At 40.2% G+C, this 15994-nt stretch overlaps 1 protein-coding gene across 1 annotated transcript in view; it reads right to left on the bottom strand.

Moving 5' to 3' along the window:
• The window catches only part of lekr1 (Leucine-, glutamate- and lysine-rich protein 1), a gene marked incomplete at both ends in the record, with an annotated part of 195365 nt that overhangs the window by 5299 nt on the left and 174072 nt on the right, over nt 1–15994 (bottom strand). The window contains 2 exons of the mRNA XM_080429093.1: nt 971–1195; nt 2156–2320. Coding sequence (XP_080285219.1) covers nt 971–1195; nt 2156–2320 — 390 coding nt within the window. The remainder of the gene's footprint in view (nt 1–970; nt 1196–2155; nt 2321–15994) is intronic.

Genomic DNA, 15994 nt, shown 5'->3' with positions numbered 1-15994 from the left:
CATTGTGAGCTTGTAGATCGGCTATTTTCAAATGGCTAAAATGTATACAAGTGGTTAATGTATTTTTTTGTAATAATAATCCAAATCTACAAAGTAACTAGTAACTAAAGTTTTCAAATAATTGTAATGGAGTAAAAGTACAATATTTGCCTCTGAGATGTAGTGGAGTAGAAGTAGAAGTACTGAAAATTGGAAATACTCCAGCAAAGTAAAGATACCTCAAAATTGTACTTAAGTAGGCCTACAGTACTTGAGCACATGTACTTTGTTACTTTACACCACTGCACGCACGCACGCACGCACGCACGCACGCACACACAAATATTAGGGTTGGCGTATAACCACTTTCAGCCTGGTTTTCCAAAGTTGGGCATGTCATTACAGGCAAAAACATTTATAGATTTAGTAAAAAAGAAGATTTACAACCTGTTGCATCGCAACATGTTGTGAGCTTGTAGATAGGCTATTTCAGCTATTCATCATACGACAAAGTATAGAGGGTTTAAAGGGCGACTTCACCCATTTCCAGGAAGAGTTAGCCTGGAGTTTCTATTAGCTTGAATTCCCCATCGATGATGTCACTGGTAGGCGGGTTTCTGAACTGTCCACGGCCCTCCTCTGAGACAACAGAGGTGTCATCTTATCTTAAAATGAGGATTAGTGAGGACCAGGCCCTCACAGGTCCTCTGTATTATATTCTTAAATGTTTTGGCATTTTTAACAGTAAGCCTGTATAGAGCCGAAAATTAGCAGATCTAAAAGCTCACACAAAATGGTCCTTGAGGGGGACATTTGCACGCACGCACACGCGCGCACACACACACACACACACACACACACACACACACACACACACACACACACACACACACACACACACACACACACACACACACACACACACACACACACACACACACACACACACACACACACACACACACACACACACACACACACACACACACACCTCTTCCAGTAGCTGGGTGTTCCTCTCGGTCAGCAGCAGTAATTCATTCTGGGTCTGGCTCGTCTGCAGCGCCTCCTGCTGGAGGCGGCTCTGCAGCTCCCTGCGCACGTCCTCCCCTCGTCTCCTCGTCTCCTCCTCTCGTCTCCTCGTCTCCTCCTCCCTGCTACCTCTCTCCTCCTGCAGCTCCTCCCACAGCCTCTGTGCCTCCTCCTCTCTCTTCTCCAGCTGGGTGGGTGAGGTGTCATATTTCAGTGTTTCTCAAGGGTTTCTCAAGGGTCGTGACCGATGCCGTAGCCAGAACGCTAGCATAGGCTGGGCCACGAGCATTTTTTTTATTTTATTTTTTGCGTTTTTTGATCCTTTTTTTGCAGGTTTGTGGCATATTTCGGATACCTATATATCACTGTTATCAAAATGGCTGAATATGATATATATATATTTTTTAAATACAATAAAATTGGGGTGGGCAGAAAAAACAAATGGGTGGGCCCAGGCCTACCTATGCCCACCCGTGGCTACGCCCCAGGTCGTGATATTATTTTTTTCCAGTTGCGGACCAGTTTTTATGGGCCACGCCCACGAGTGCATATCTTGCTTTTTTTGTTTTGTTTTGTTTTATTTCGTTTTCTAAAAATACATTTTTGTTTCTAAAATTATTCAAAAAATAATGAAAATAGCAAATCTACAAGCTGATTGATTGAATACTTAATTCAGAAGGTTGCAGAGAAAAAGCACATGGAAGTACAGTTTACAATACAAGGTCAACTAAAATGGATTGCTCATAAAAGCCGCAATGGCTTGTTTCAAATGAGATCCCCACGTACTCAATTCATAGAGACATTAAAAAACAGACAGATATGCACTACTATGCAGAACATCATAGATTCATATAAACAGCTTAAAGGTTAAAGGTAAGAAAAACAAAAAAAATATGTACAGTAAACAGCTTGGGGGGGGCTAGGTTAAGACTTTTACAGGGGGGAAAACGGGACAGCTCACAATGGGTGACAATCCCACAATCTAAGCAGTGGAATGGGTGAGTGAGTGAGTGAGTGAGTGAGTGAGTGAGTGAGTGAGTGCAGTGAGTGAAGTGAGTGAGTGAGTGTGTGAGAGAGAGAGAGAGAGAGAGAGAGAGAGATCAGAAGTATCAATATATTGTATCTGTATTTTAAACAGTGTTTGTACCTTGCTCTGCCACTGTGCGCTCTCTCTCTGATACTGCAGCAGTAACAACTGGCTCTTCTCCCTGTCGATGGACAACTCTAGCTCCGCCTCCCTGCGAAGCTCCTCCTGTTGTTGTTTCTGCTGCAATGCATTCTGGGTCTTTTGGTCCTCCAGGGCTGCAGCCAACTATAGATTCAAACAAGGCGAGGAAAAACATGTTGACAAGCGTGTGTGCGCGCGTGCACACACACACACACACACATACACACACACGTTCATAAAAAAACATGTGTGCGCATGCACGCACACACGCAGGCACGAACGAATGAATGCATACACACAGTCAGTCACACACACACACACACACACACACAGCAGATATAGCACATGTATTTTTGTGTGTTACCCGAGATCATTAAAAGATACTTTTGTCACAGGCAACACATTATATCTTGGGTGTTGAAAACTATAAGTATAAATTCTCTCTCTCTCTCTCTCTCTCTCTCTCTCTCTCTCTCTCTCTCTCTCTCTCTCTCTCTCTCTTTTTTTAGGCCCTAAAATGACATGTTCATCCTTGCATGAAGGGGCGGTGAAAGGACGGCTACACTAAGCTTTGACGCAAAGTGTTGGAACAAAATGGCCTGATCTCAATGACTGTGGAAAACCATTCACAGCATTAATAGAGGAGGGAATTCATGAGTTGTGGAGCCCTTTTAGTCTGCACCTGGGCTACCACCTATGCCGGGGGTATTCAACTAGATTAGGCAGGGGGCCACAATTGTAAAATTAGTAATTACTTGAAGTTGCGGGCCACAAGACAAACAAAAAAAAAGGTTAAGAAATGTGTAACTGGTTGGTTAAACGGTTAATGTTATTTTATTTATTTTGTGGTGCAAAGGTACTTCCCCCTTAAAGTGACGCCTGGATGTAGCTGCCCAGCCACCATGTAACAAAGCTGCAACTGCTGCCATGACCTAACCTCACTCCGTCAAATGGAAGAAGCTTGCGACACACATTTTGTTTCACAGCGTACTTGCATCTGAGACTCCGGGCGCAGAATCGATGACAGACGGAGTTTCATTTTTTCAAGCTACTAGGCAGGTGATTGGATGATCCCGCCCCTAGCAGCCGCTGATTGGTTCGTATGCGCAGCGGTTCGGGCAGCTTTACTCTGTGAGCAATCCCAGACCCTCCTTCCTGAAACCAAATGCAATGCAATGCATGAGATTTCCGGAGGGAGGGGGTGTTTACCAGGCTAGCCATGACCATGATTGCTGCCAAATTCTGCCTTGCAAGTTATACAGAGACAAATAAACTGTGGTTTATAAAGTATTTCAAAGCCATACTTGAGTAAGAGAACAGATATCTTACTTTAAATATATTATGACTTTAGTAAAAGTAAAATTCACCCTTAAGAAAATCACTTGCGGGTCAAAGTGTTAAATTAGCTCATACTAAATGTATTTAAGAAAAGTATCTGGTGTTAAAATAATAATCAATAATCTAAAATAAAAGGTTTTTCATAGTACAAAGAAACTAAAGAGACAGAAATGTTGTTTTTGTTTCTCTCCTCGATTTATAATTACCTGATTTTAACTTTTTGAAAATGTTACAGCAATAAAGAGACTGGTACCATTCTTTGCAGGTGAATGATCTCACACATCAGTGTGCCTAGCTTACATTTCCAAGTAGCTTGTGGCTAGACTCACTACTTTCAGAATTATGGAGATTATCAAGTAGTTCAGCTACTTTTTTCACCATCTGGGTAGCTTGACAAAAGCTTCATCCCTACATGTTCAGTGGCACATAAACAGGGAAGAGCACAACATGAGTTTTGAGTGCAGTTCGTCCATTACATGCCATCTCCCTCAATTTGTAGCTAGATATCTTTTAGTTCTGAGTGGACTCCAATCACCCAATAGCGTCCCGGGCTGAATGCCATGATGCTCTAACTCTCAACTAATGGTTCATGAAACGCAGCATGAGAGCTTGTTCTCTCTCTCTCTCTCTCTCTCTCTCTCTCTCTCTCTCTCTGAACTGTCCACAGCCCTCCTTCTAAGACGAAAGTAGATGGTAATGGTCCAATCTGATAATGAGCGTGGTGAGGACCAATTATATGACGATAGGCTGAAAATCGGTGAAGTGGTCCCATCTCCATCGATTTGTAGCTGTTTCTGAGTTGTGGGTGGATTTTGACCATCACATCAAAGAAATTATTCTCCATGTACATCCATTAGCTTTTACACAGTCGTATGTTTCATTCAATCACTCAGGACCGTCCCGGGCTGAATGTTATGATACAGATTGCTGATGAAACCCACCATAAGAGCCAGTGCCCTTACCAGCCATGTACTCAAATATTAAAAAAACTAAAAACCTTTCCATACAAACACGGAAACACTTTCACCATGCCAGCTTGGCTCCACTAATATACTGTAATAATACTCTTCTCACAAAGACCCTTGGGGGTCCAGGGTCCGGTGCACAGGACACATTGAAATGCGTACTTCCTATATTTTCAAATCCAAGATCAAAGCCTGTGCAGTATAAAAGTCTGGCACAGGTATTATCCTCTCAAACATCAAAATGCATAAATACAGTATGAAGCAGTATGTCACCAAAATGTCCATTATCGTCCTATAAGACCAATGGACACCATAGCTGTAGCCTACTATAGCACACAATGGCCCCTTAATTATTAACCATTAACGAGTTTTGGTTAACTTTTTTGGGAATATGGAATATGTTCCAGGGCCACAAGAAAACTCCCCACGGGCCGCCAGTTGAATATCTTGAGTATCTTCAAGACCAGACCCATTGAGAGATGTTTGCACTCTGTCTGATGATTGGACTGTATGGAAAATGTTTTGTAGGAAGAAGGACTAGTTGCCTTTCTCCTATTACCGTCACGGCAGTGTGGACCAGCCGGGAAAGATTTCTGATCTTGGACAGGACCAGAAGATTTCCCAAACCACACTGTAATGCCGGTAATCTGAAGATACTCTCAATTACTGTACGGTTACATGGTCGTCATACGTTTCTGTTCAACTCCAAACACTCTGTGAATCTGCGTAGAAATATATACACTCCTGTACTTTGGAGCGCACTCTCCAACTCAGGGTGCTCATCAACACTGTGAAGTCACTCGTAGCGTGGCACAGAGTGCCGCAGCACAGAGTGCCGCACTACGAACTTGTAGATCTGCTATTTTTTGAAAAATCGTGAAAATGTGTGCACATTTTTTTATGATCAAAAATGTATTTGAGTTTTTTAATTTGAGCAGAACAAATGTGTAATGTAAGAAAATTCATATTCAAAGAAAATCTGTAAGAAAATGTACACAAAAATATTTAAAAAAAAACCCACAAACAACAATGTGTGTGCAAATTGTAGATTTTTTTTTAAAGCGAAATTTTTTAACTCAAATTGAACCACTGATATAGAAAGTTTTTTTTTCAAAAAACTGATTTAGAAGACATTTGTACAATCCCCAGAAGCAAAGATTTGAGTTAAAATGTTCTCTTTAAAAAAATTGCACAAAGTTTCAGGATTAAAAAAAAATAGCAGATCATCAAGTTCATAGCGCGGCACCGAGTGAAATCTTTTTAAAGTGAACATTTGTAACTTGAATCTTTGCTTCTGGGGGATTCTACAAATGTCTTCTAAACCTTTTCATGTCAAGGACCCCCAAAATTATATGTATTGGCCGCCGACCCCCCCCCCCCATCTGAAAATATTCTGTTCCAGGGACCCCGAGAAGCAACGATTTGAGTTAAAAATGTTTGCTCTAAAAATATATATATTCAAAGATTTTCAAATTTATATATGCAAGGTCATAGTTCGGCACTCGGTGCCGCACTATGAGCTTGTATATCTGCCATTTTTTTAATAGCCAAAGAAATCTAAAATGACACAGATGCTTTCCCGGCCTTAACTCATTCACTGCCAGAACTTTTTTTTTTGCGTTTGCCCACTGCCAGAGATTTTTCATTGAAAAAGTACTCAGGAGCCGAGATACAAAATGTTTAAGTTTTAAATTAACAAGGAAGTGGATGGGAGTCTAGATCTTCGAAAAATCATATCTCCTTGGTCTTTGGGTCAAATTAAATTAAAAAAATTTAGTTCGTTTTAGTCGTTCTTGGCAGACAGGGCTTAAGGGACAGAAGTCGTTTTAGTCGTTCTAGGCAGGGAATGAGTAGGTTAATTTAACTCTGAGAGTGTAATGTAAGCAAATTTGGTTACATTTGTACACTCTGAGAGTTACAAGTGGATAAAATAGCAGGATTTTACTTATGGCATGACATTCCAAAACAGGAAGTGGTTGTGAGCGTGACAACTCTGCACGAAATACTGAATCTCACTCTTACACAGATGGGCTATACTTCCTATATTCTTTAGGCTGAATCGTCTAAAATTTGACTGTAGTTTCCAGAGGCACTGCTCACATTCACTTGTGTGCAGGGCAGTGGTGGAAAAAGTACTAAAATTTTGTAAAAGTATCAATACTGCAATGTAGAAATATTCCATTACAAGTAAAAGTCCGGAATTCAAAATTGACTTGAGTAAAAGTACAAAAGTATTGGCATAAAAACTGGACTTAAAGTACCAAAAGTGAAAGTACTCATTTCACAAGTAAAACAAATATCTTAAAAAAATAGCAGATCTATAAGCTCACAATGCGTCGCATCGCGACGCATTGTGAACTTGTAGATCGGCTATTTTCAAATGGCCAAAATATATATAGGGCTGAAGTGGTTAATGTACATTTTGTAATAATAATCAAAATCTACAAAGTAATTATAGTAACTCAAGTTTTCATATAATTGTAGTGGAGTAAAAGTACAACATTTGCCTCTGAGATGCAGTGGAGTAGAAGTAAAAGTACTGAAAATTGGAAATACTCAAGTAAAGTAAAATAATACCTCAAAACTGTACTTAAGTACTTGAGTAAATGTCCTTAGTTACTTTGCACCACTGGTGCAGGGTGAATAGAATCAGAGAGATCACACAGTAATGTGTGTGAGCTCTATGTTGTGCGTGCGGTCTGTCACAAATGAAAGGCACCATCTAATGATGTGCTGACATCTCTTTTAGCCCGCTGATCAAAAGGGGCGGCTGCAGCATACTACAAACAAAAACATCAACAAACTTGACACTAGGGATTAACTGTTCATCATATCGGGCGGCAGTGGCTCAGGGGTAGAGTGGCCGGGTAGAGTGAACTGGAAACCGCAAGGGACCCAGTTCAATCCCGGGTTGGGGAGCTAGTGTCGAAGTGTCCTTGAGCAAGATGCTGAACCCCTAATTGCTCCCGATGAGCAGGTTGCTTGCATGGTTTCCTCCGCCATCGGTGTGTGAATGTGTGTGTGAATGGGTGAATGTAATGCACAATCTATGTAAAGCGCTTTGGATAAAAGCGCTATATAAATGCACCATTTACCATTTATATCGGTATTGAATATATACTAACAAATGGTGAAATCGGTGAAATCGGTATCTGCAGAACAATCCTTTTGTTTTTAGTCGATATTTCATTTTCGAATATCTATGTTTGAATGCGAAGCTGAAAAAGCCTTTTGTGATCTTTGCTGTAGATTCAATTAGTGGGGGAGCATTTAAAAGGGTCTATCTGTCGAACAAATGAAAAGCAAACAAGTTGGAAAAATGTAGAATAAATGCAGGGGTCATCAATGTGTCCGTACACGGACAAACGTGTCCGTGGCAAAACTTGTCCGTGTCCGCTGCAAATCTTTGGAAAAATTAATTACCAGAGCGATTAAGAGAGATTAATTACAGTGGCTGACTAGCCAGTCTCCAGGTTTTCTTCAGAATTGATAGGACACGTATTTAATTAATGCAGAAATACCAGTGGCGTAAAGTAACAAAGTACAAGTACTTACAATACCTGTATACTTTATTTGAGTTTGTAGCCTATTCATCACAACTTTCACTGTAACTTCAATACATTTAAAATATGAAAATTATTATTTTACTTCCATCATTGAACAACTCGTTACTCAAATCAATATAATTGCAAGTCTCTCATCATCCAGATATTGGCTTATCCACACTGTTCATATCCACAACAGGCACTCTAATCAAGACAAGATGCCTGCTGTCCATTGTTGTATGCTGGTGATGTATAAAATAGGTTTAAAGTGGTTACACTGATTATTTAAGATTTAAAAAATATATATATTATATTAAAATCTAGTGGATTACATTAAAGGGGTAGTTCACCCCCAAAATGACCTTTTTCCTATCGATGAGTCACCCTATGGAGACTTGAATTCATGGATATTTCATTGTTTTTGTCCCATTCCTAAGCCATTAATTCGATGACCGGCAGCGGTTCCGGTAGGAGACACAAAGAGTGTCGTTTGTGTCTCCTACCGGAACCGCTGCCTGCCGATCAAATTATTGGCTTAGGAACGCGACAAAAAATAAATATCCGTGAATTCAAGTCTCCGTAGGGTGACTAATCGATAGATGGGTGAACTATCCCTTTAAGATCCAGTGGACCCCGGCCCACAGATTGAGAGGTGTTTGGGAATGAGCACCACGATGCTGTTATCATCAGCACCTTGACTAGACCTATATGCATACCAGTATAGATCTAACAGCAAGTTCACTTCTGGACACAGCACCGATATCATGATTCTTGGCCCGGGCCGCAGCTGAGTGGGTAGAGAGGCTCGTTCGGGACTCGTTTCAACCATCGGCTCGCCCCCAATCTATGTGTCCAAGTGTACCTGAGCAAGACACCTAACCCCCACCCTAACAATTCCCCCCTTGTGTGCTCATCAGAGCCATCTGAGCAGCCATCGGCTGGGTGAAGCAATTACCCCTCCCACCCAGGGACCAGAAAATACACTTTTTTCCCTTTCCTAACCTTTCACGTTGAAGTCAGTGGCACAGGTCTACAGTAATTACTCTCAGAAGGGCTGGAAGCTTCAGGCACTGCTGTTATGATTGCCTTTTTCCAAAGAGATAGAACAGTGTGTACGCTGACAGATTTCTGAAGGCACCATGCTGGAGTCAGTTGATGATGATGAGCAAGTGCAATAGTAAGTGTAATGTTTGCCATAGAGTGCCATAGAGAAGTCCAATAGTATGGGAAGTGTGATTGTTAACACATTCCCTGCCAGAGGGTTTTTTTAATTTTACTTCCCCCAGTGCCAGTGTTTAAATTTTGAATTTTTAGGAGCCGAGATACAGGATTTTAAAGTAATAAGTTAACCAAGGAGTGAATGGAGCTAGAAATCTTTGGATCGTGATATCTCTGGTTCTGTGTGGATAAATTGAAAAAAAAAAAAGACCAAAAAAAAAAAAAAAAAAAAAAAAAAACTTTTTTTTTTTTTTTTTTGAAAAACGGTTATACTCGTGGATGGATTTTTTTGGCAGTAAACGGGTGTATTTTTCATCAACGGTTATACTCGTGATTGGCAGGCAAAGTGTTGAGATGTGTCGGTCGTGAACAAATCGAGTCTATTGAACGGCTCTTTAAAACGAACGATGGGATCCGGTTCGCAGTAGGGAGCCATTCCTTTTTTTATATTTATAAATATATATGTATGTATATATATATGTATATATATCATAATTATATGATATAATTGTATAAATATTATATATTATAATATAATAAATATTGTATTAATGATGTACTATATTATATTATTATATATGATTAAATGTAATAATATATTATTATTATATTATAATGTGATATGTTCTATTATAGTATATATTATAATAATATGATATGACATATAAATGTTATCATATTTATATAATATAAATGTAAATAATATTATGAGATATATATAAATATATATATTTATAAAAATATATATATATATAAATATACAAATGAGCCATAAATGAGCCAGTCTTTTGAACGGCGCTTTGAAAGGAACGGATCCGGCTCCCTTAAAAGATCTATAAATCCCATCTCTAATTGTTAAGTTTGATTGAATAAATAACCACACACACCTGTTGTGTTTCCAGTATAATTGGGCTGGACTATAGTCAGGATATGGCAGAGGGGGTGGTTGTGATGTGTTTTTGGTAATCGCTAATGATATTTAAGTTGTACTAAGACGGAATCATTACTTGTGTAGTTCATTAAGATTGTTAATGTAATATGTGGATTTATGTATTCATTGTGTTTATTTATGTATTATTATATTTATTGTATGTTTTAGAACACACCCATTTGAATGGTGCAGTCTACCTCACCTGGGTATTAAAAGCTGCTGCCAGCAATTGTTAATGGCCTGGTGTGTGAGTGAGAGAACTGTGAGTGAAGAGCTGCATGTGTTCATGCGAATAAATACACCTCTGGTTGCAACCAACATCATGGCTCTGTACTGATTCTCACAAACACCATCAGGGCCATGTTGCCTTTTTACTTAACCCATTTAGACCAGGAAAGCATCTGTAAGTTTATGATTTCTTTGGCTATTTGTTTGAAGAAATCGTGGAAAATGTGTGCAAATCTTTGAATTTATATATTTGTGAAGTGAGCATTTGTAACTCAAATCTTTGCTTCTGGGGGATTCTAGAAATGTCTTCTAAATCCTAACAGTTTTCTGAAAAACCTTTTCATGTCAAGGACCCCCAAAATTATATGTATTTGGCCGCTGACGCCCCATCTGAAATGATTTGAGTTAAAAATGTTTGCTCAAAAAAATTTGTACATACAAAGATTTGCACAAATTTTAACGATTTTTAAAAAATAGATCTGCAAGCTCATAGTTCGGCATTCGGTGCCGCGCTATGAGCTTGTGTATCTGCTATTTTTTGAATAGCCAAAGAAATCTAAAAATGACACAGATGCGTTCCCGGTCTCGATGGGTTAAAGGATTTTGTGATCTCCTGCACAGTAAAATCCTCAGGTTTTATAAATGTAACCAAATTAACCCTTACTGGTCCATTGGGTGTTACATTCATAGTCTCGGAGGTTACCAATGGATAAATAAAGAGTGTTTCACTGGGTTTGGTGTGATTTCTGGCATATCCATGTTTGCACTGTTGCAGATGAAAGGCATTCAACTCAGCCATTTTCACTTCATCTGCATGTGTGCAGAGGTCTTGTTGTTTGTGGCTGATTTCATTGTTGCCCACATCGTCTGGAGTTCGTAATTAGATTGAAATTCCCCCTCCACACCGACACACTCACACTGAAAGTACTGACTGTTCAAGAGAGAATAAAAATGAACCTCATTAGCTCCCGATGCTGCTTATTCATTTCCTTTCAACTCTTACTTCTGTTTTTTTCCTTTTACACTAATTGCACCTGCTTATTGCAGTTGTCATTAAAGGCTAGTTTCTAACGGTTGATGCACTCCTTCAACCTCCTTTGTTATCGTCGGGTGGAATCCTCCGAAACTGTTACTTTTCAGGATTCAAATTCAAAAATAGCGAAAGTAGCAGATCTACAAGCTCAAAACGCATCGCGAATGGATCTGCTACCTTTGATACTTTTGTGTGACGCTATAGTATGATCAAGTAGGGCATTAATTTACGAAAGAAACACAAAAAGAGGTTTCTGCCCGACAGCAACGATATACAGAAATGTTCTTTCACTTTGTACACACAGAATTTAATGTAGTCTGTAATTGTCTCTGTTGCTTCATCAATATCCAACTCTTAAGGCGGTTACATACCGGCGAATATGCGAATATACGCAAAATTCGGACTCGTTCCGAATAATTAAAAGACGCTTTTTTCGCTCCGCGAAACTGGTGTGGAAGCTTGCATTGACTTTATAAGGTTTTAAAAAAAACGTATTATTCGCATGAAGAAAATCGCCCCGGTGTGTAAGGACCTTTTAGGCGGTTACACACCGGCGAATATGCGAATATACGCAAAATTCGGACTCGTTCCGAATAATTAAAAGACGCTTTTTTCGCTCCGCGAAACTGGTGTGGAAGCTTGCATTGACTTTATAAGGTTTAAAAAAAAAACGTATTATTCGCATGAAAAAAATCGCCCCGGTGTGTAAGGACCTTTAGTGCAGAGAAAAGCACTCTTTCAACTCCTCTATGCTCACAGCATTCCAAATACACTGTTCAAACCCAGGCAGCAATGTCTCCAATGGTTGAAATCCCCCTAACACTAGCACAGGGGTTTCTGCTGTATAAAATATACCAGTACAGTTTTCACATCAGCATGTTATTCAACTCACAGCCCGTCTCTCATTTCGACTCCTAAAATAGTAGTTTTCAAACTGTTTGTGCCTAAGGCACAGCTGTATTCCTCACGAAAATAGCTAATCTACAGGCTCAAACTATTTTCACTATTTTTATTTTTGAAATCTTTGCTTATATTTACAGTACATGCTGACGCCTGCTATATATATATATAAATATAGAGGATATGCCTTTGAATTGGGAAATGAGTGTGCACAAAATATAGCATGGATGATATAGTAAGTAAAAAATACCTAAAACCCCCCTTACAATCTCTGTACGTACGTCTGTAGTTCACGTATCTCGAGAACTGTCTGACTGACTGACTTCAAACTTGCAGACGACCTGAGGGACATTTATATGCCCAGCGTCGAGTCGGTCGGTTAGCCGGTAGTCCAGAACCACCGATCTGACCGCTAAGACCATAATGTGCAAATATGGGACCGACCCAGACAGACACAAAGATCTCCATATATGGGCACAAAAGGGACACAGACAGACAAACGGGTACTCTGACAACAGGTATAATGGGCATTGCATAACCGGGCGGGACATGCATTCCCTATCGGCATTGTTCCCAACTTGCATCGTTCCCGAGAAGGCCAGTTATTATCATTTATGACTTTTTGTATAGCTGTATTTATTACAACATTAATATGTGGTTGTCACAAAGTTCCAAGGCACACCTTGACTTCTCTCACGGCACACCAGTGTGCTTGAACCACTGACCCAAAACACAAGGAGAGATGTGTTTTTACAACAGACTTAAGAGGGGGGGGGGGGGATTGTTATGCACAGTCACGCAAAGGCGTGACAATGATGTGAATGGTGTCAAAGTGTTAGCTTTGTCCCCACTGCTCTGGCAGTGGAACACTTGAGTTGTTGGGGACATAAAAACCTCTGGTTTTGGCTGTCATGCAGAGAGCGGGGCCTGGGTGGCATGCCATGTATTTTTAGTCACGCATGGCCAAGGCCAATATGGTTGTTGTCTTTTTTTTCACCATAGCAGCTCCAGATCAGACGAGCTGCGTGCCAGGTCCATGGGCGGGGAGAGAGAGATAGTAGGGTGTCTGTCTGTGTGTGTGTGTGTGCACGCGTGCGTGCGTGCGTGCGTGCGTGCGTGCGTGCGTGCGTGCGTGCGTGCGTGCGTGCGTGCGTGCGTGCGTGCGTGCGTGCGTGCGTGCGTGCGTGCGTGCGTGCGTGCGTGCGTGTGTGTTTGTATACTTGTGAGGACCAAATAAAAAGTACTCAAATTCTTTACTTAAGTAAAAGTATCAATACCACAATGTAGAAATACTCCATTACAAGTAAATGTCCGGAATTAAAAGTTTACTTGAGTAAAAGTACAAAAGTATTGGTGTCAAAATATACTTAAAGTACCAAAAGAAAAGTACTCATTATGCAGAATGCCCCGTTTCAAGTTTTCAAATGTATACAAATCTTTTGTAAATAGCAGATCTACAAGCTCACAATGCGTCGCATTGTGAGCTTGTAGATCGGCTATTTTCAAATGGCCGAAATGTATATAGGGCTGAACTGGTTAATGTATGTTTTGTAATAACAATCAAAATCGACAAAGTAATTAGTAACTAAAGTTTAGAAATAAATGTAGTGGAGTAAAAGGACAATATTTGCATCCGAGATGTAGTGGAGTAGAAGAAAAAGTATTGGAAATTGGAAATACTCAAGTAATGTACAAATACCTCAAAATGTTACTTAAGTACAGTACTTAAGTAAATGTACTTAGTTACTTTACACCACTGCCACAAGTGTAGTAGAATTTGAGATATAGAGGACCAGAGACAGAAATGGTAGTTTTATAGTTAAAAAAGGTTTTTAGAGATAGGTTTACAATTAGGAAAAGATTCAGCTTGGAGTTAGTGGTAGGATTAGACATTTAGAGGTTAGATTTAGGGGTTGAGGTTAGAGTTTTCTCTATTCAATACTTAAATGTGCGGCGATGTCACACGCACCAAAAAATTGTCGATCTATTTGGCTATCTTCAGCCATTTTCAATGCTGTCCTAAAATGTTTATGTCCTCACAAGTATAGTAATAAAAACGTGTGTGTGTGCGTGTGTGTTGGGGGGTGTATATGGGTGTCCCTTGTGTGTATTTGTGAGGGAGAAGAGACATGACATATGAAAGTATGTGGGTGTCGGGACTCGGAAATGAATGAGCAACACCAGTTCCTCTATGCTGGGTAAATATACAGTATGTGTGAAAAGCATGGGCCGTTTGTGTGCGTGCCTGTCTGTGTGTGCGTCTGTGTGCGTGCCGCTGTTTGGCGACATGCCAACTTAGTGACCACTTCCTTTTCCATAGACATGAATATGTGTACGTTTAGGGAACACCAGAAAGAACAATAGTGTATAGTACGTCTGTGTGTGTGTGTGTGTGTGTGTGTGTGTGTGTGTGTGTGTGTGTGTGTGTGTGTGTGTGTGTGTGTGTGTGTGTGTGTGTGTGTGTGTGTGTGTGTGTGTGTGTGTGTGTGTGTGTGTGTGTGTGTGTGTGTGTGTGTGTGTGTGTGTGTGTGTGTGTGTGTGTGTGTGTGTGTGCGCGCGTGTGCGTGTGCAAACACTGTGTTTTCAGTCTGCGGGAATGGAACCTACCAGCATGTACTGTTATTTGTGTCAGTCAATGTTTTTCCACGTGTGCATACTGTATGCATATATATGTATGTACGGTATGTATGTTCTGTTGGTGTGTCTATGTGTGAGGTTTTCTGGGAACCTGAAGCATCTCTTTTTTTTCCACTGAAGTTGGCAAACACACCAGAATAAAGAGGAAGACCACACATAGAGATGACTGTACATGGAAAGCCACACCAGAAGACAATAAAGTTATCAGATTAGATCAAAGTCAGTCTTCTAATATGGCTGGGAAGTTATACTCTAGTCTCTTTTCTATTTAATTCTATTCGGTGAAACGCGTCACATTTTAGGGAACCTTCCTCACTGTCGTGCTAACAAACCTCAATGGCTTTCACCACTAGACAGGCAGACAGAGGAAGAGACAGCTACACTGTAATAAAGCACAGATTAGCGTGTGTGTGTGTGTGTGTGTGTGTTGTGTGTTGTGTGATGCGTGTCTGTGTGTGTGTGTGTGTGTGTGTGTGTGTGTGCGCGTGCGTGCGCAAGTATTTTATATCGTACCTATCAGATCAAGGCTCTTAGAGCACCATAATCTCTTCATTTTGTGTCTCTGAATCTTCCCTGTTAAACGCAACATTCAGTTGCAACCGCGGTTTGGAGGCTGTCTGAGAAATCCTTCTACACCGACACACTGGAACCATTGCAAGCCAACCCCAAACTAATACACAAATCAGTGTACAGAGTAATGTTTTGACTTGTCTAGACATGGAAAGCTGTTAACAGCAAGAGCTGAAGGGCAGCTGTGAGAAGACGACTAATATATGTTTATTCATGTCAAGGAAGAGGAGACAACTATTACTTTAGTAATGTATGCAAGCTAGTCAGCTAGAAACATCTTAAAGCTCCATTATGTCATTTTGTTTTCGTGAATAAAATGTTATTTTTGTCCAATGGTAGAGTCTGTTAATAACGTATACAATATGGTGGTTGTATTTTGTCTCCCTGCTCTTCTATTAGTCATTTAGATTGTGTCAAAGGTCATGTCTCACAGGATCCGACCTGATGGTCAAG

Source organism: Gymnoscopelus braueri, assembly GCF_963280865.1.
Source record: "Gymnoscopelus braueri genome assembly, chromosome: 5".
Classification (NCBI taxonomy): Eukaryota; Metazoa; Chordata; class Actinopteri; order Myctophiformes; family Myctophidae; genus Gymnoscopelus; species Gymnoscopelus braueri.
This window is presented reverse-complemented; position numbering and strand designations above follow the sequence as displayed.